Source organism: Lontra canadensis, unplaced genomic scaffold, assembly GCF_010015895.1.
Source record: "Lontra canadensis isolate GAN:19392208 unplaced genomic scaffold, GSC_riverotter_1.0 scaffold278, whole genome shotgun sequence".
NCBI classification, from domain to species: Eukaryota; Metazoa; Chordata; class Mammalia; order Carnivora; family Mustelidae; genus Lontra; species Lontra canadensis.
The window spans coordinates 31,322-52,114 of record NW_022631272.1 but is presented as its reverse complement, the minus strand read 5'-3'; the positions used below and the strand labels follow the sequence as shown (position 1 = coordinate 52,114).

Genomic DNA, 20,793 nt, shown 5'->3' with positions numbered 1-20,793 from the left:
GATTTACTTGTCTGCTCAAGTGAAAAGGTTTTGAAATGTAGTGAAATGGCACAGTCGTCTCCTGGTCTTTGCAAACCCTGCAATGTCAATTTTAATTAATGAACTGGAAAAATTATGTTTTTTTCTTTTTTCTTTTCTCTCTTTTCTTTTCTTTCTTTCTTTCTTTTTTTTTTTTTTTAAGTTCAGAGAATTGGTTCCTAGTCTCACCTCTTATTTTCCTCTAATTTATATCTTCTGTCCTGAGGGATGTGCAGACTTTTGTCATTCCCACAGATAGACAGACAGGACATCACAAGCAAGCTGAGCTTCTGGTGAACAGCGGCTCAAAGTGATCCTGGCCAGCTAGAGTGCATGGTCTGATCCTGTTCCCCTCATCTGGATGGGGGGTTGCAAACAACCCTCCTATCACACTGGGCGACTGAGTTTTATCCCCATTCTTGCTAGGAATGGTGAGCCCTTCTTGTTCTTAACAAGTGGTCTGCCAACAGAATCTCATTTTCTACATAGTCATTTTTGAGGATCTGAAAGTGGAATGCCTCTGAACACTTTGATTTTTGGACCTCTCTCTTTCCTTTACTTCTCCCCTCCACCCCGTCCCCATTTAGATTCTGCCAAGGAGATAATGATTCTTTGCAGAGACCCTTAAAAGCAAGAAAGAAACTCATCACTTACAGGAGCACCTTGCAAAACAATTTTTATTTTGTCACTTAGCAGTTTTGCTAGCCTCAACATTTCTTAAAAGAAAGCAAGTCTGTATAGTTCATGGGAAAGGACCAGAACTAGCTAATGCTACCATTCCTGTTCTCTGGAATTTCTCAGCGTTTCTCCTATATACAGACAAGCACATTCAGTGCAAATGTTTTTTAAGCTCCCCAAAGTATCAAGTTTAACAATTAAGGACTTTGACGAACCAGATCTAAGCATCTAATAAAAATATAATAAGAACAAACACCCGAAAGTCCAGCCAGACTACAGAGCAATAATAAAGCTCAGAGTTTCATGTATGTGTTTACACTCCTTAAAGCCTTGGCTCTTTCCTAATCAAGAGACAATCTTCTATTGTTTCCTTGGCAAAGCATTACTAAAAGGGACTGCCTGTGGTTCTAAAGCAAGGCTCCTATTGGGCAGAAAGGCCAAAAGGGAGGAGGCTTCTTGATACACAGCTTGCTTCTCCAAAATGTAAAAGAAAAACTAAATGGAATGTCTGGTTCTTTCCCTGAATTCAAATGCTGAATTACCGACAGACTTCTAAGATCTATGAAATGCCACACCTGGTGCCCAGGTATTTTTTGTCCCCTCTGCTAAGGGCCTGAACTTGCCCTAAAAAAATTCCAATCCCAAACTGCTTTTTTCCTTCCCAGGGAAAAGTTCCTCCTGCTCTCAAAAAGTTTGCACAGTTACTGAAAGTAACAGATTTCATCTGCCAGCCTAGTACAAATGAACAACATCAGAGGAAGGTTTGTTCATTACCGAAGGTGGTAACTTTGCAGTTGTAGGAGGCTGAAAGGGGAGGAGACACCCAAAGGGAAACCTGGTTTGTTGTTTTAGTGAATCACTTAGGAAATTATTTCTATCAGTAGACAAAAATGCAGTAGGCATAAAAAGTCATATCAGAAAGAAAGCAATTGATACATTCCTATATGTACACAGGCATGGACATCAAAAAGATGCTCTAAATCATCCAAACTATTGCTCTCAGTCTCTTTAAAAATGACTACTTAGGAGAAAGCGATTGCCTCTTTGGACAGTCATCCAAGGGGGACTAAGGGAAGAAGAAGGATAAAAGCCATAGGGCATTTGTTGTCTGAAACTGGCATCGATTTTCAAGTTATCAGCCTAGTTCTAGAACTTATGCAAAAACCTAAAGTCAATTTCCTTATTATATTCCAACTGAAATTATCACTGAAATTGTTGCCATGTTACTCCTGTCATGAAAACCATGTCTTCTTATGTAAGAGCTAAAACCCAATATAGATTGAATGTGTGTGTGTAGAAATGAAATTTGGATTTCACATGAATTTAACGATTCCATGACCTCCTTCCCAAGAGGTCAAGTTATTTCTTATTCTTCATATGAGCAGTGTGCCTTCACTCATCAGTCTCACAGGTCCAGGCTAAGTGAGGAAGGAGAGCTGGTTTGGGTGTGGAGGTATTATTTTGCATATATTGCCTGTGTAAGCACCACATTATAGACAGAAATTATCTTTACTTTCCAACTTTGCATAATAAAATAAGCCATTAAATTAATACCATATAGAAAATACTGCTTGTCAGGCAAAGAAATGTACATTGCTTTCCAGAAAACCGGGGATATTACATTGCCAACGCCTGCATGAATAATACATGGGTTAATTCAGAAAAACACCATTTCATTATTTAAAAATGAATAAATTACAGACTTAGAATGATGACTAAATTTTCTTCTCCATCTCACTTTTGCTCAGCGCTCTACTTTCAAAGCAAGAGTGAAAACACCATTTTATCCATGCAAATAAAACAAGCTAGCTCCTCAAAAAGTATTGTTTTCTGCTTTTACGTTTCCCAAGCCCACGAAATGAAGACGCTTCATTTTCTTTTCTTTTTTTTTTTCTCTTGATCACACCACCTCCAGAAATTAAGGAGCCATGGAAAAGGTCTTCAAATCATACATCTGAAGATGGTGAGCCTATGTCTTATTGTCTCACGGTGCTGAGATACAGTCTAACTAGACAAGCCTTCCCTTTTGCAGACAAGACTTTCTGTGTTTTAGTCTCAGGGCCTGGTAAAATATGTTCAAAGGAATAAACAAGAGGAGTGTAATTCTCATGTATGTTTTCCAGCTTTCCTTCATTTTCCTTCAGAGATCTGGGTTTACTTGGAAGGCCTGGTAAAAATCGGTCCCCTTTGGGGACTGATGAATGCACGCCACAGAGCAAGAAAGAAATGCTCCAGTAATAAGAAATTAATTTCGAGTTAAAATAAGTAAAACATCCCCATGCAGCGCATTTCGGCGGAGCATAAAGTGACAGCCAGCAGATGATTCTACCGATTTCTAATGCTGGAAATTCGGATGGCATTTACTAGCATAACCTTTCAACTCTGAGCACATCAATAGAGGCCGACAGTGGCTTGAAATATGATTCCTTGCAGATAGCATATCCTCATTCATCTGACTGCTGATCTGTGCTCCACTGCACAAGCAGCGTCTCACCCACTTCTGAGAGGACACTAATAAAAAAGGCATCAATTTTCAGCTCTAGTACTACTGTGATCTCTTTATATGTTCGACATCCAACATTAAATTAAAATGCTGTTATAAATCCTACTTTCTGAATCTGGAATGAGTGTTGGGTTTTTGTCGCATGAGACTGCAGCAAATCTTGTCAAAAGCAAGGAAGCACGTCTTGTTCACTCAGAATTAATGTTGTGGATGAAAGAAGGAGGTAAAAGGGGTCGAATGTGGTGAACGGAGGGTGTCAAAGCCAGTGGGGACCATAGCTGGAGGGTGCCAAGCCAGGCAGGGTATTTGCTGCTTTCAAGAAGTGGCTAATCAAGAATTGTAATTACCAGCGACAAGCCGAGTAGCGGGAAGATTACTGATACATAGACAGGCGTGGGCGCGCGCGCGCACACACACACACACACACACACACAGCTGTATATAACAACAGAGAAATTTGAGGCATAAAAAATGGTCAATTATTCCTATTTGGCAGAAAAAAAAATATTTTGTAAACACCAGTGGTCCGTCCTGAGGAAGCCTCATGGATTACATCGAATCAGCACATCAGAGGCTGCCACTGGGAGGCAAAGCCCCATAGTACAGGGGGACGCCTCATCTGGGCCTTATATCAGGATTACATAATTTTAAAGTAACCAGAGAAACACCTCGAGTTCCTGAAGGGAGGAAACAACATTAGGAAAAACTAAAAGGTGTAGATTAAAACAGTTTCTGAAGCTTTCTGTGTCAAGACTGGGCAGAGGGGTGAGGGGGAGGCGGGGGAGGGAATAAAAACAACAACAACAACAACAAACCGCAAAACCCAAAAAAGCCCCCCAGAAAACAAAAAACCAAAACCTTGCAAGCACAAGGAAAAAGGAACCGCCTGACTTTTTCCATTTTTGCTAAAGATGGAGAAAGCCCCAGAGAGGAACATGAGGGAATTTTCCTCCTCTTTTTGATAAAAGGATCCCCGCTAATGCAAGTTCTCACCGGGTACTCTTTGACCTAAAAGGTAGGAAGATGGCTTCCACGAAGACACGGAGTGCAGAGCTGCTGTGCTCTGCCTGGCTCATTCATAATTATGGATGAAATAAAGAGGCGTGTTTGCCTATTCGGGAGGGTGGGGTGGAAGGAAAAGGGGGAATAAGGAGCAGTTCAATATCTGGATCGAACAGAGGAACTTTTTCCCCCAAGGATCCTGCTGGGAGGAACCTTGACATGCACAAAGTCAGAACGTAGACACAGTTGCCCTGGTGAGAACGATAAGGTCACCCGTGGGATTGCTGAGATTATCTCTGTCAAGCACTCGGACAGCATGCAGTCAAATGATGCATCATGCAGTCATTTTCGGGGGGGAAAAATCAATTTCTTCACCAGGTCGCTATTTGCTTTTCAAAGTGCCCTTGTAGGCCTTCACCACCAAGCATTTATCAATTTAAATGTTGTAAATTGATAATGTGCCACTGGGCCTTGTACTGTTTCTGAATTATTTTGATACTTATATTTTCTCAATAGTCTCTAAACCCTCAGAGCTTCCACATTCAAAAGGGCATTTTTCTTTGTTACACCAAGAAGTGATGAACTTTTTATGATTAGTACAGGAGAAAAATGCAGACTTGCCGGGGGAAACACACACACACACACACACACACACACACACACACACACACACAGAAGCTGAGGAAAATTACACATTTTTCTTTCTCTCTCTTTTTTTTTTTTTAAGTTGAGGTATACCCACTTGAAAGCCTTTAAAGGGGGGTCACAAAGCAATATTCGGAGGGCTACACATATTCCCTTATTCAAGGAACCCCAGTTATCTCAGTATTGCCTAAAATTAGAACACCAACCCCAAAAACACTAACACGTGGCCCCATTAGGCCCCGTGCCGTGTTGAAATAATACCTTTTTTGTCTTTATATTCCAGCTATCTAGGAAGTGATGATGCAAACAAGAGTAAAAACTTGTAAGGAAAGCTAGTGTCTTCCTTTTTTCATCCTACTAAAGCAATATATACAGATATATATATATATATATATATATATATGTCTTTTACAAACATGGAAGTGAGAATATTAACCACATACTAACCTCAACTTGATTTGCATTGAAAAAGGGAGAACGGAAGAGTTGAGGGTGCACTTTGGAAAAGCAAAAGAAAGACATGGCAGTTGCAAAGCATCTTTAACCTCCAGTGATTTATTGGCCCTCGGCCAAGTTATCAGGGGAATCTAATTCTTCTTTATTATTCAAATAAACCACATTTGGCACCATGGTTCCCTTTCAGAATAGCTTCACAAATAGACTGAGCTCTGTCATTTATTTGACCTTGTACTTGTGTGCTGTAGCTGTAATTTTATTTGCCATTCTATATAACAAATGCAGAGAAATCTAGAGTATGGGGATGAACAACAATAGGATGGGGAAAGGAGTTGGTGGTAAATGTATCTGCAGGGCTAAAAAAAAAAAAAAGACTAAATTCAAAACAATCATTTACCCCTTTTCACTTTCACCTCTTATTAGCCCTTCTGTCTACGACCACCCTGCCCCTTTCAGCAAGCTGCCTTAAAACAAGCCAATTTGTAAGCTTGTCTGCGGCTACTTTCCGGAGGGCTTACGACAACAAGGATGTATCTTCCACCAGGACGGGGACTGGGTGAGAAGTGTTGGGCAAGCTGACACTGGAGGCAGTTGGGGCGAGATTAGGAAGCATCTCAAGAGAGTGGTTAGCTGGCTGCAGGGTATTTTCTAATGATATCACAGTGTAAAAATCTGTTAATTTCCCAGTTTGCTCTAGATCCTATTTTATTTTAAATAAGACTCTATGTTAAATTGAAAACATTTTGCTGGCACAGGTGTGCATCAAGAATCATCATTTCTCACCCCACTTTCAAAGAAAAATGTTTTCAAAAACTACAAGTCCTTTTTTATCCTCTGTTTAACTGAGACCCATGTCCTCTGCCTCCAGCAACTGTACTGTTAAACTTCTCATCAGTAGTTAAGAGAAAATGCAGGGTTTGTGTATGTATGGATGAGGGAAAGCTGATTTATACAAGCACATAAACCATCAAACTAGTCAAAGCTATTATGAGGCCTGGATGTCAGAAAATGACTCGCAGAATGATCTTCAGCACACCAACGTCTGGGGAGGGGGAAGAGTCTCCTGTCTGCTTATGAGATTTGCAATATGTTCATTCATATTGGTTACATGGTCAATACAGCTTTGCTCTGAATATGAACTCCAACAGAAGCAAATCAGTATGTCATAATCCATATATTGACCTCTACAGAGATTATATTTGAGATATATTTTTATACTGCAGCCCCAGAAAAACTTTGCTTTCCTTAAGAAGCAATGCTTCCTTATTTTTTGAAGAATGGCTGTATTTCCCTTTTTGCTTTGGTTACCAGGGAGCTCACTGCTAAATATGAGGCTTTATCAGACTACTTATATCCTTTTTTAGAGCCTCTATTGTGTTTGCCTACTATGGGGTAAAAAAATGACTTAATTTTACCTTTTCTTTCCTTATACTGTGGCTATATTGTGCAATTATCTTTTTAAATTTTTTTTTGTGCTATTATTTTTTATTTATGCATTATTCTATGCATTTGTGGAAACAGGAGGGTATAAGCCAATGAATGAATATTTCTCTAAGTCCTATATCAACTAGAAATTTTTTTTATTTATCATAAAAAGTCTCCTTTGGATCCTTTGGTGATTACGTCCCTTACACCCTGGAAGAGATTTCTTAAAATCCTACTATGTATCATTACTACATTTTCAGTGCTAGGGAATACACTGTTTTCTTTCTTCATTTCCACTTATGCTTATTCCATGATAGCTACAAAGTAGAGTTAGTTTTTAACAGCTCTGAATGTTATCACCACGCATAAGAAGGCATTTAATCCCCACAAAATCAAACTCAGTATCGCTATCTGGGGCTCTTTCTTTAAGATGTCTTCACAGTGAGTAGTTGGGAATCATCTTTACTTAGGGAAGCAAGCCAACAGTGCATATTTCTATAACCTGAAACCCCATCTTGGATGTTGAATGAAATATATATCTCTGGCAAAGTCAAAAGGGCTGCCCAAGGAGGTTTGAACCTCATTACAGATCCCTTCCCTCCCATCATCATGACAATATGAAAATACTTCAGAGAGAATAACCGCCACATGCATGCACTGGACACCAGGAGCTGTTACACTCAACAGAGGGTAGAGAAGAAATCTGCTCTGTCTCCATATTCACACCATGCCAACAGAGCTCAGTAGAAGTTTCTCTACTTAGTTTTCTCACAAGTCAAAATATCATCCTAATTCTTTCCTGAACATAAGCCACTTTAAAGCCACCATATTTATTTACATGTTGAAGGAAAATAAAACTGAGGAAGGAATATTTTGAGAGTTACAAAGGCAGATATAACTACGCTCTAACAAGCTGACGTGCTCACAATATTCCTCAACAGTTTTGCTGGGTAAGTCTTTGATGATATGAGTTATGCTTTGTCTTTATTTAACAAAACTATTTAAGAAGGAACTGAGGGACCATAATTTCATAGACTCCTTATCTCTGTCTAGAATTTGATGGAATAACTTCTGAGCCAAAGTTGTGGGACACAAACAGAGTGTTTGGTTTGCATTCAATTAAGGGTGTGTGTGTAAAAAATTAAGTATATACTTAATTGAATAACTTTGAGCACATTTTACATAGCACATCCCCCATGAGGACCCTGTACCCGCACAAGTGCCAGAGGACACTGAAGAAACTTGAAAAGGGTTGAGTGTCAAGGATACTATTAGGACTTAGAACATAACATTTACTGGGTTGGAAATCCTTTCCCAGAGTATTGGCATAGATTTTTTTTCCCTTCTCATTCTTTAGGCATTTAAAAACATCCCGTGCCCTTAATTGGATTATTTTCGCGTTAACCTGGAAGTACTCATAAACTTTGGTTTCGAACGCTGAACACCTACATCGGCATATGCAAATCACTTCCTAGTGACTTAGCCTTCATCACTTCCAAATGAAGCCCTCTGTACCTCATAGATTTCACCTGCATGTCCCACCCTTGCTGGGGACACTGAACACATGTACCATGGAGGGTGAGAGACACCGGGGCCAGCGTTTGCTCCCGGGCAAGGCAAGATGCTGACTATTGATACACACTTTAAAACCCATCACATAAAATAGCAGGGAATGACTGCCCAGAAGGTGCCAGCTACTGTTCCATGTCTACACAGCTGCTTTATTCTGCAGAAACCTCAATTATTTGTCTCAGATTTTAAGAAAAGATTGACTTAATGTTACAGTAGAAAAGCAGTGAAATATACTGCTTTTAAGGAGAAACCAGCACAGGGTTAAAGCCAAATTTTTCTTGAACAGATGATATTTCAGATGGCCACACTATTCCAGATGCATCAATTTCCTTGAAAATCCAATCCATATATGTGCATATGCTGTGCTGGCAGGAGGACTGACTGAAATGGCCAAAACCCAAGAGCTAATATTCTTTTGGCCAGAATAATGCAATTATTATTTTCCTAGCTATCAGTCTAAGCATACAGAGCCATCTGTTATGCAAAGCAAACATACACATCTCAATTACAGAAAATGCAGTTGCCTTGACAGAATTTGGATTACACCACTAACCAGGGCTGTAAAATGTGTTTTGAGCTAGTATATAATGGATGCTTTTCAGGAGTTCCCTAATTAGCATTTACCTGCTTAAACTAATTATTCATCCTTCTTCTTCACCGGCTTATTAAACTTTGTTGGATATTCTGCGTAAAACAGATGAATATGGGCATTGCAGAACAACAAACAGTGGTGTTTCCAGTTCTGAGCAGTGTGAACGAACATGGCGGTGTGCCCATTTCCAAACTGGAGATTCTCAAAAACTCCATCCCAAACAGATTAAGACAAGGATTAAAATCTCTGAAAGGCTGCGACAAAACCAGAGATTTCAACAAGATGAAAGAATACTGACAATGAGTTAACCATAGCCCTGTTTCCATCATTTGGTTTGTTAAAACCCACATGCAATAGAATTTCTCTATAAACTATAGCCAATAGCTTGCGTGTTCTTCAAGGAAGAGTTAATGGACCCTTGCTTGGATTCTCAATAGTAAATAATCAAATTTGGCAGCATTTCCCCTCCTTCTCCAACCCTCCTCAAATGCCAAATATCTTTCTTATTTCCCAATGTCCTTCTTGATTTAGCTCTTACCCAGCAAGCTCACTAACAGCCAAAATGTTCCAGCCATGCTGGATGCCTCCTTAGAGGGGTGCCAACTTTCGGAAGCAGTGAGTCTGGGGTGGGTCTTGCTTAAGAGGAGAGAGACAAATCTTATCTCCATCTTTAGCTCCAAGGGACAACTGAATGAGAAGTAGATTATCCAACTTGGCAGATCATCACATACATACAAAATCCCTCCCACCAAGGCTGTGTTCTCCTCATGCCAAACCACCAGATGAAAAGGGTCAAACTCCGTCAATCACCTGTGTGGGGGCAGATATCCAGATGTTCAGCATTTTTATGGGGGGGGGGAGAAACACCACATCTGGATAATTAGTGGAATTGAAAACTTTTCTTCAGGGGATTTTGACATTCTGTAGATGTAGCCCGTGTCCCTGAATCCGACAGAAGTAAAATTTGTGTGTTCCGGGGGGAATATCAGGAAATAACATCTAGGAACTTGTCCCTTGCCCCAGCTGCCTCCATCTTCTTTTCTTTCAACCTCTGACGGACACGTGCGAGTAATTAAACTGCACATCATGAAAGGCTATCTTATTTTATGAAATTGTCTTTCAGCATTAAGAAGCATTTGCAAAGGCAGCAAAATATATCCTTGCTGGAACCTTCCCTGCAACACATTTTAATGGTCTCTTTCAGCATTTCTTGACTCCAAATGACTCCCTGTCATTGTGTCAGCTCCCAGGATAATGCAGGGTACTCCATAAACATCCAGTAATAGGACACAAGGGAAGCACCATTAGTGTGTCCCTCTTCTACCGGGCACAGAGGTTTCAAAGTTCAAAACAACGGAGGAAGAAACTTCATTTGTTCTCAATAAATTAATAATGATCCTTGGGGGGAGGGGGAACTAAAGTTTTGGAGCACAAGTTTGTTCCAAGCGTTCCGAACGGACAGAATTTTCCCACTGACTTTGTGAGAAGAGACAAGTAGAGGCATTAAAGAATAAATTTGATAATTCATGCTAAACAGAATATCTATTGGAGAGGGAAAAGCACAAGGCGGAAGGAGCCTTCACAATCTCCGTCAAGAATCTAAATTGTCATTTTACTTACTTGTGAGAGGCCTAGGTAGATGGAGACGGTTTCGGAAATGTACAAAAATTTTCCTTCTTGATTTAGTGCAAATACAAAGCCATCCAGGGACTGTGGAAAAAAATAAATATATAATTAAGTTAATAAACATATGATGGAGATTTAATTAATAAGGCATGTGACACAAAGCAACACATACTGAATTTAAGACCCTGTTTTTCTTCATGGTTAACAAAAGTCCGAAAATACTCTACCATTGCCCTGTAAATGAACAAACAAAAGGTCTGAACGAAGACTACGAGCTTTCCTTTAATTCAGGATCTGCCTGTGTCTCTGTCATTCTGATCAAGATACATTATATTCATGTACAAAATCAGGTAAGGATGATTTTATGAGCTGTTGCCTTTATTGTTTTTTTGGATTCAGTAGTTTAAAAGATTAAATCCGCCAGATTCTTCATTAAATAGCTGAACAGGAATGGAAACTGTAACAAAACGAGAAGGAAAAAAACGGGTCCCTCTATGAAGAGCAAGTAAAATCACCACTTGAGCTACTGTGGACATCAATAATTTGCTAATTAATAAAGGATTATACCCTTCTCACCCCCAGGGCCTATTGTGGTAGAACAAATAGGAAAAGTCAATACATTATGGGTGAATGATTATAGGCTGAAATCTTACAAACTGTAATCCTTTTTTGCAAAACTCTATGCTTAAGTTTTATTGTGATAGATCTAGATTCTATTACAGCTTCTGAAATGGAAACAAAAGAAAGGGGGTGGGCAGAGCAGGAAGCTATGCATCATCTCTAACTCCCGAAACCTTTGTCCAGTTTCTAAATGGGGGGTTGCATTGTCAGTTTGACGAGTGGTGTCAATCATCAAGGACTCCCAACTGCAATGTACCACCTAAATGGAGAGAACATTTGTTTCAAATTCTTGCAATCCAAGTGCATTTTCTACCCTCCAGCCTCTTTATGTCTTTTGTTTCGCTTTGTGTAATTTATCTTGAACCAGGTAAATGGCCCAAGTACTGCTTAAAACAAAAAGTTTCCAAGAGTAGTGTTTTTTCCAAAGGCTGTGAGTTTTGGAAAAATAAGAAACTCACATTGGGAACAGAGCATGTGGCAACACTCAATGACCTAATTCTTAAATATGGAAAGGTGGAAGTAGCATGTGACATTCAGGTAGAAACATGGACCATCTCAAATCCCAGCAATAATTTCAGTTGTTTAAAATACTGAATATTTTTTGGAGCTCTAAACATACATATGAAATATATATATATATATTTATGTATTATATTTATGTATGTACATGGGAATATATACATTTGGATTCCATTACACACACAAACACACACACACACACAGATATGACATTTGGCTTCCGTACTTCCTGACCCATTTTTAGAGCCCCACTGGTCAGAGACTGTGGGTAGCCCCCAATCTCCTTCTCTGATTAGGTAGGTTCTGAAAACATTTCCAAAGACACATTACATGATTACATTACACATTTCATGATAGACAAGCTTTTGGTCAGGATATCGTCCATTTATTAAGCAATACACGCTATGCAGTTTGCATGTGTTATCTCTTTTAATTTTCACAAGTATCATTTGAGGTAATTATATTACGATCTACATTTTATAGACAAGGAAACTGAGGCTTAGTGAAGGCAGGCAACGTGCCCCTCTCTAGTTAGTGATGGAGTCAGGATTCGAACTGTGGTCGTCGGAATTAATGACAAGACTGCCTCCACTAAAACAAAGGTTCTCTGATTGTGTAACTTAATGGAAAGAAATGGCCATAACATTTCTGAAGTGAAACTTTGCTAAGAGGCAGCCTATGACTTAAAAATCGTCACTTGATTTTGAATGATTGTTCAGATGACAGAATCCCACTATCAGGAGACAGACAGGAAGTGGGATGACAAGAGAGTTCACAGGTCACTCCCACAAGAGGTTAACTTGTCACCTTGCCACGTAATCTCTCTCCTAGAATCAGCTATGGGACAAGGAACAAAACACTGCTTAGTGGGCTCCTTCCCTTTGACCACACTGCCACCCACTCTGGAGCCTGGTGAGAGCCAACCTTTCAAGCGTGGAGTGTGGAAGAGTGGACTCTTGCTTTGAAAAAGTGCAAAGGGACAGATGTTTCTTTTGTGGAAGTTTGGGAAGGATCTGTTTCCACTTGTCTTTACCTCACCTAAGAGATCTCCTGAGGCTGACTCACGAAGATTAAGACCCTCCCTCCCACTCCTTTAAGCCTTCCCCATGGACAGGTTTTCCACTCAACCCAATGGCCATGCCCTGGCATACACAGAAAGAGAGCTTTGCAAGCCATCTTCTCACACCTTAGAGTGCTGTTGTCAGATTAGAGAGACAGAGAGAGACAGAAGACAGGAGAACCTTTTATGGGAACACAGGACAACCAAAAGGCTAACTGAGAGAAGAAAGGACTGATGGACCTGGCAGAGAGATAACCCCCTGTCCTCTAAACACTCATTTTACAGGTGAGGAAACTGAGGCACAGAGAGGTTTAGTGCTTGGACCCGATCATACAGTCAGCGGGTGGCAAAGCTAGGATTAAATCTGCTACACCCTGATGATTCTGTTCAAGCATTTATGACACTGGATGGTCCTGACTGGCTTATTCAACTCCCAAGGAGACTGAATTTCTCAACAGTGGGCAATGTCTTAGTCATCTTCATCTGGCCAACACCTAACAATTGCTCAGACCAGACTTAGTAAGTCCAGTTCTACCTCTAAGCCCAAAGCTCCTTCCCTTAGATCACAAATGCTAGAATGACTAAGAGGGGTGGAAATTATCTTCCCCAAGAGTCCTGGTCATGAAGCTATTAGAGTATTTGCAGATGCTGACATCACAGATATCTAACACAGCCTGGGATATCTCTTAACATTTGCAAGACCAGAGTCAGACTAGATTCTTTTGTAGTTCTCCAAAATACTAAGTGCGGGCCATTTGCCAGCCACATACATCCTTTACGTTCTCACTGAAAGCAATCGTGATTTTGTAACATTAGGTTCATATCTCATGTATTTACTAAAACAGTAGAGGATGTTTGGGCATGATAGCAAGGAAAAAAAAAATTTCTGGAGGCTAAACATCTGATGCTATTAAGCAGCAGCGATCTAAGAACTGGCCAGTTTTGTTTGGCAAAGCAGAGGCTCCAACACATGTTCCAATTTCCTGGTGAGATTAAAATGAGTCTATGTCTACATGACACAAAGCGTCCAGTCAATTCAATTAAAAATAACAGCCAATTTGGTGTGGGAAGAACACAACTCGTCAGATTAGTTGTTTGTCATCACAGATGTAAAAAAAAAAAAACAAAAAACCCAAATCCCCCAAAACCAAAATACCCCAAAAAAACCAAAAGACAAAACTAAACTAAACCAAAAAACCCTGGTTAGACTTACTTTTTTTTAAAGATTTTATTTATTTATTTGACAGACAGAGATCACAAGTAGGCAGAGAGGCAGGCAGAGAGAGAGGAGGAAGCAGGCTCCCCGCTGAGCAGAGAGCCTGGTGTGGGGCTCGATCCTAAGACCCTGAGATCATGACCTGAGCCGAAGGCAGAGGCTTTAACCCACTGAGCCACCCAGGTGACCTTAGACTTATTTTTTACCTTTATATTTATCATGTCAATTGTATCTACAGTGTGAGATGAATGTCCAAAACTCAGATCTGATTATGTTTCAACTACGGAAATGGAATATGAACTTGGGTCAGCAGTAGACTGGCGAGGCTGCCCTTCAGCCTTTGCCACTGCCATCACCTTCTGACTGAGGGTCATCCCCATCCATAGTTAGTTCTGTTCTGTTCTGCTTAGGGAAGTCTTAAGAGTAGCATTGATAGTGGTTTCATGTGTGTGTCTCCATCTTAAAAGGTGGCAGGAGGAGGGAAACATCCGATCCGCTAGTCTTGGGAACCAAAAGTGATTAATCTGAAAGTTCTGTGGAATTTTTAAAAATTAGATTCAAGATAGCTACTACATACATTCCAAGCTCTTTGAATCACTGCAGGCTACTTTTTAATTTTTTTTTTTTTTTTAACTGCCCACTGTTTTCAACAGGCGCCAATTAAGATTCTGGGGTCAAAGGGTTAATTACATCTCCTTACTCACTATGTAGAATTTTCTGATTATTAACTAAGGTTGGATTAAGATGAAAAAGAATCTACACAAATGTTAATGCTAGTCCCTCCTTGAGAAGATTTATTATAAAGCCATGCTGAAATCTATCTGCTTTCCTCAAAGCAGATGGAGAACAAAATCTTAGAAGAAACAGTAAAATAGACATTTTAAAGGCATGCTAGTATCTGATTTATCAGGACAGTTTTCTTATTACTAAAACCAGTTCTTAGCCATCCTGACAGGGCTGATAGGAGATTTCCTTTGTCACATCCTGGTAAGTCTATGAGGTACACACATACAGGAGGGAGGCTTGGATGCAGAAGTCAGGAGCTACAGCATATCTGAATAGTAATGCCTGTAATTATAATTTATATCCCCTGACATCAGTGTAACATATAAAGTATAAGGCACAGTTTCTTAACCCCAAAAGCTGAGGGCCTCTAACAGTATTTGTCAAATGATGAGGTTATTTCCTTGCAGGGTATGAAACTAACTATAGCTTCATGATCGAAGGTACACTAATGTTTAATGCATTGTACTAAATGGATTTATATTTGTCAAAGTAGTTTTGTCTCTGCTTTTTTTTTTCTTTTTCCTGCATATTCCACTGCAGCCAGATTTCACAGAGCGAAATCCTACTATGGTGCCCTTCGAGGGGGTAATTCTCACGTATATAACCACTCTGAGATTAGTGGCTCTTTCTTCCACATTCCAATGCAGAAGAGAGAAAAAAAAAATCACCCCAAACTCTTTTCCTATGACCTCACTCCAGTTAGAGTGAAGAATTACCAGTAGGCTAGGTTATTTTAATGACAGATTATTTTAAACTAAGCCTTCACCATCTGTTCCACCCCCTAATTATGAATGCAAAAGGAACATATTTCACAATTACATCAGTAAAGAAGTAAGATACACGTGATTTAAATGCATGCATGTGCTCCGTGTCCAATGCACCGTGCATCTGTGATGTTCTTCTGATTCAGGCTTAGACTGTGCAGAAAATACCCAACCCTGAGAGAGGACAGTCTCTGGCACACTCAACTTTCTCCCCAAACCCAGCGTTTTTCATTGTTATGACAAAATCCTGTTAGAGCAGGAATAGAACATGGATGTCAGCACAAGGCTTGCAAGCCATTAGATAAGAGTATTTTGTAACTGTGCAGACATCTTTGCTGTTCATAAGGAGAGGCTGCATGAGAACATTTCTTCTGCTTTCTGAGCAATGGGTTAGCACTGGAAATGGGGGAGTCTGCTCTTGGAACCAGGCCTCCATCATCATGAAACAAGTTGAGTGAATCAGCCAAGCACAGAAGAAGCCTGGCCTGAAGAGTGAGGACAGGGCTTCAATACCTATCTTTCCACTCTCTTTTGGCAGCAGATAAAAGAGTTAGAAAGACAAAAATGTTTCTTAAATTTTTTCTGGCCTTTGGATACAATAACACTTTGACAGAGCTCATTAAAATGCCATATTGCCCTCTGATTGCACTCAGGAGGTGATGCTGGACTGCTCACGCACACATGTGGACTCCCAGCAAATTCAAGGAGCCTGGGACGAGGCCCAGAAGTGCCCACATGTATCTGTTTATGGGGAAGAAAAAGTTTCCCGAATTTTGTCTTTGCAATCTGAGTTTTAACAATCAAGCCCTGTGCAGAAACAAAAGCTTTATTTTTAGAGGTAGGAATCTAAGGCAAGTATATTTTCTTAAAGAGGATGAAAGCAAACATCAAAGGTTTGGGCTTTAACTCCGAGGAATCTTCCAGAGCTTTCTGGCTCCCATGTCTCTTCCTTTTCCCCCTCCTCATCACCACGAGTCAATAACACAAGGGCTCGCACGGGTTCATGTCATTATCATGTACCCAAAGCCACATGTTCCCCCATCACAACCAAATTAGAGTCATTCAGTCGCATCTGAGTGTTTTCCCACTAAAAAAGGATTCCGGAACAACAGACCTTGGTGCCTCACAACACCTCTCCTAAGAGTTTCCTAAAACACATAAATCTAAACATCTTAGGTGAGAAAACAAGGCAGAGAGGCACAGACGGCCTCTCTTAGTCCTTAGTGGAGAGTTACCAGAATAAAAGGAGAGATGTTGAGCTAGTGAAATGTTAAAACATGAAAAGAACAAAGACATCTGCTTTCTGAGCAAGGAGATCAGGTTTTGCTTCTGCTCATTAAAATTCCATTTTGTGGAAGCTGTGTATCAAAGTGCTGACCTTTTTTCTCTGGGATGCTAGTTCAAGCCTTACATCCAGCCTTGAGGCATGTAGATTTCTTGATGTGAACATCCAGCCAAATGGACAACAGGCTCGGGTATAAAGACAGGGTGCGGCATTGCGTGGAGTCGCACGTGTCTGTGTCTCTGAGTCCCGGGTCCGGGGCAGGAGGGTGCACAAGCTGACCCCACGTGGTCTGTGGCCCGTCCTGGGAGACTGGCACTCCACGGGGCGTCGGTGTGAGCAGCCCATGTGCTGCTCCCGAGCTCCTGTCGCCTGAGGGAGAGGAGTCCCGGTAGTTACGCTAAGGCACAGATAATCACTGGCACACTAGAACGTCTCCTTTTTGTGCATGGGGTATACAAATTTACCAAAATGTAGGCTCTTCAGAATCCGGGAGCTCATCCCTTATTGCACATCTTTCCCTTTTAATTTAGAGTTCTCTCTCAGGTTAAAGGAAGAATTTCCCTGCCAGCGGCAGTACTATAAATAGGACATTGTACTAGTCCTGAGAAGCCAAAAAACATCTCTTCTTTACTTTGGGTACTCATGGAGCTTGGTCTCACACAAAGTTCCAGTGTAATTCCAGTTGTCTACATTATACAAAACAGTATAGAGATTAGACCATAATTGTTTTTTTTAATTAATGTATTTATTTGAGAGGGGGCAGAGGGAGAGAGAGGATCCTCAAGCAGACTTCCCACTGAGCGTGGCACCCAGCGCAGGGATCAGTCTTATGACCCTGACATCATGACGTGAGCCACAACCAAGAGTCAGGTGCTTAACTGATTATGCCACCCGGTGCCCCTAGATGGGTATTATTTAATCCTACCTTACGGATAAGGAAGCTGAAGCCCAGAGCCATTAAGGACATGGCTCACTGCCACTCATCAGTATGTGGTAGAGCTAAGAAAGAAGGATCCCTCTTTTTCCTCCTGATGCTCAGACTACCTGCTGGGTACTTCAGTTGTTTTGCCTGCCGTCGAAGGTGCTCAAAATCTGTGCTTCCTCCAGCATTTCTTTCCAATAAGCAATTCTCATATTCCTATATTTAAGTATGATGCATTCAGAAAACAACTGTTGAGTGCTCACTATGCCCTGGTTCTATACCAGCTGAGGTTCCACAAAGCTGGGCAAGGACCCAACTCACTTCTTTTCTTTATTTTCTTTTCTTTTTTTTTTTCTCTTTGCTTTTTTCTCTTCTTTCCTTTACTTTTCCTTTACTTTCTTAAGATTTTATTTTTATTTATTTGACAGAAAGAGAGAAAGAGAGAGCATGCACAAGCAGGGAGAGTGGGAGAGGGAGAAGCAGGCTTCCCACAGAGCAGGGAACCCAATGTGGGACTCGATCCCAGGACACTGGGATCACCACCCAAGCTGAAGAGAGATGCCTAACTGACTGAGCCACCCAGGCACCTCCACAAGCTGCTTTCTTAAAGAAAAATCATCTGTGGGATCTCAGACTAAGCAAATGAGCAGAGCTGGAAATTAACTCTATAAAACAAAAGGCTGCCGGACAAAGGGAGTTTCCAGCTGAGGATATACTGTGTAGGAGGTGGGGATCCCTGTCCGTTTTCACTGAGCTCCACACCTGTCCCGTGTTGTCTTTGATTTAGAAAAGGCATGGATTGATGAAATTTATATTTTTACAGCATTACTGACGTATAATCGATAAATGATATTGTGAGATATCTAAAGTATACATTGTGATGATTTGCTACACGTGCACAGGAGATTCCTCCCATCTAGTTAACGAACACATCCATCAGCTCATATTTTTATCTTCTTGGAACTTGTGAAAGTACAGCCAAGAGACTGCTAGACCTCAAGGAAATTCTCATGTGTTGGAGGAAGGACTAATGGCTCAAAGGAGAGAAGGGACCCCACGGTTAATAAAAAATTGGGTTATGGACACTGGAGAAGGTATGTGCTATGATGAGTGCTATGAAATGTGTAAGCCTGATGATTCACAGACCTGTACCCCTGGAGAAAATAATACATTATATGTTAATAAAAAAATAAAAATATATAAAAAAAATTGCTAGGAGACCCACACCTCCCAGCAGCAATGGCCAGGACAAGCCTTGAGCACACACACCCATAGGCCACCGGGCTGGCCCGCACAATGAGTCCCTTTCCTGTCCCATGGTTTCTTATTGAGACTTAGGGCTTTTCTCCTTCTCCTTCTGGCATATCATGTACTACTTTATGTAGAAGTATGCTAATTTATGTAAGATGACTTTATCCTCAGTAAAGATGACTTTATCCTGTTATCCTTGATAACAATGTAGACCCATACTGTTATTTCTCTTATGGCTGATTATGACCAAACCTGACTGTTTAACTGGGCAGTGGGTAACTTTAAAAAAAGAGGCTCCTTAAAAGAATATAATAAAAGCATTGCACGTGTGTTCCTTTAGGTAAGGAGTTTGTGTCAGGGGTAGTAACAGTGATTAAAGAACCCTATAATGAATTTAGCATATTAAAAGACCATTTAGAGACCTCAGATATTAATCTGATGCATTCATAGGAGTTTCACTTCAGGAGACATTTATTGGTATCTCTAGGGAAAAGGAATTAAAAACATTTGTACCAAAAGGAACTTGGTTGTCACAAATATGGTTGCCATGGTCTGAATTATAGCCCCCCAAAATGTGTATGTTGATACCTTAACCCCCAAGGTGACTGCATCTGGGGACTGGACTTCTCGGAGATAATTAGGATTAAATGAGGGCATAGGGATGGGGGTCCTAATCCAATAGGACTGATATCCTCATAAGAAGAGGAAGAGAGAGCTATCTCTTTCTATTTGGGCATGCTCCTGGGAAGGGCCAGGAGAGCACACAGCAAGGAGGTAGCCATTTGCAAGCTACAAATAAAGTCCTTAACAGAATCTGACCATGCTGGCACCTTGATCTTGGACTTCAAGCCTCCAGAACTACAAGAATATAAATGTCTGTTGCTTAAGCTACCTAGTCAATTATATTTTGTTACGGTAGCCTGAGCTAAGATAGTTGTTTAGGAATTCTGGTTGGGGAAAATGCGTGGGCCATGAAATCTTTGATGTTAATTTCCAGAAATCACTGTAGCTAGATTCTCTCTTTATTTATCATTTATATAATTAATAATTAATTTTTACTAGATTCACATAAAGCTATAAATATGATGGACTCATAATAGAAAGTAGAGCTTAGTTCCAGAAATCAGCAACACGGAGGACTGTTTTTGAAATCTTTTTCAAGTAATTGCACGTTTTCTGGGTCCTACATGTACAATATTGAAATCTTTATATTGTTTTTTTTGTTGTTCATTTCAAATGCTTAGAGGCTACACTGCTTCATTGCCTTAGCTCCATACAAAGTGGTGATATACATTTATGGGAAAATCAATTATTCTGATGGAATTGGGAACCTGATGCTAAATGATCTTGGGATAAACAACTGGGTTTAGTGCTCGCTATGGCTCTCAGATGCTCTGCCGACCTTCTCCTTTCATTGTGGTTGGCCACTGAGTCTTAGTGAGAATGACCAGTACATACTACTTGTCCACAGAGCTCTCTTCCTATTCAGGGCATCGAGGAAATGCTTCTGCCTTTACCCCCACATGCCTCTTTAACACACATGAAGCAAAGGAGATTGTGTTTCTTTGCTAACACACTTGCATGTATACAAAGCAAAACGACTTATGTCAGAAGAAGTCATTTTCAGAGAATCTCTAGATGATACCCTTCGAAGTGGAGCAATTCAGGATATGAAATTTGCTAGGACCAATCTGCTAGGTGTCCATTAAATGAGAGTCTAAATGTACACAATTAAAAGCAGTGGTGCTTGGCTGTGGATCCTGGCTTTCGCTGTGTCCAATTCAAGAACAGAATGAAAGAAGCAGGCCAGGCGACAAGGGTGTGGGTGGTGGCAATTTTGTGGGATATGAAC

The 20,793-nt window shown here is 40.5% G+C and overlaps 1 protein-coding gene across 1 annotated transcript in view; it reads right to left on the bottom strand.

The window, feature by feature from the left end:
• The window catches only part of LOC116862619 (hypoxia-inducible factor 1-alpha-like), a 118,540-nt gene extending 100,805 nt beyond the window's left edge, over window positions 1–17,735 (bottom strand). Inside the window, exons 1-3 of the mRNA XM_032849974.1 lie at window positions 17,694–17,735; window positions 16,895–17,137; window positions 10,512–10,601 (exon numbers count right to left, since the gene is read on the bottom strand). Coding sequence (XP_032705865.1) covers window positions 10,512–10,601; window positions 16,895–17,137; window positions 17,694–17,735 — 375 coding nt within the window. The remainder of the gene's footprint in view (window positions 1–10,511; window positions 10,602–16,894; window positions 17,138–17,693) is intronic.
• Between the last annotated feature and the right edge of the window lie 3,058 nt (window positions 17,736–20,793).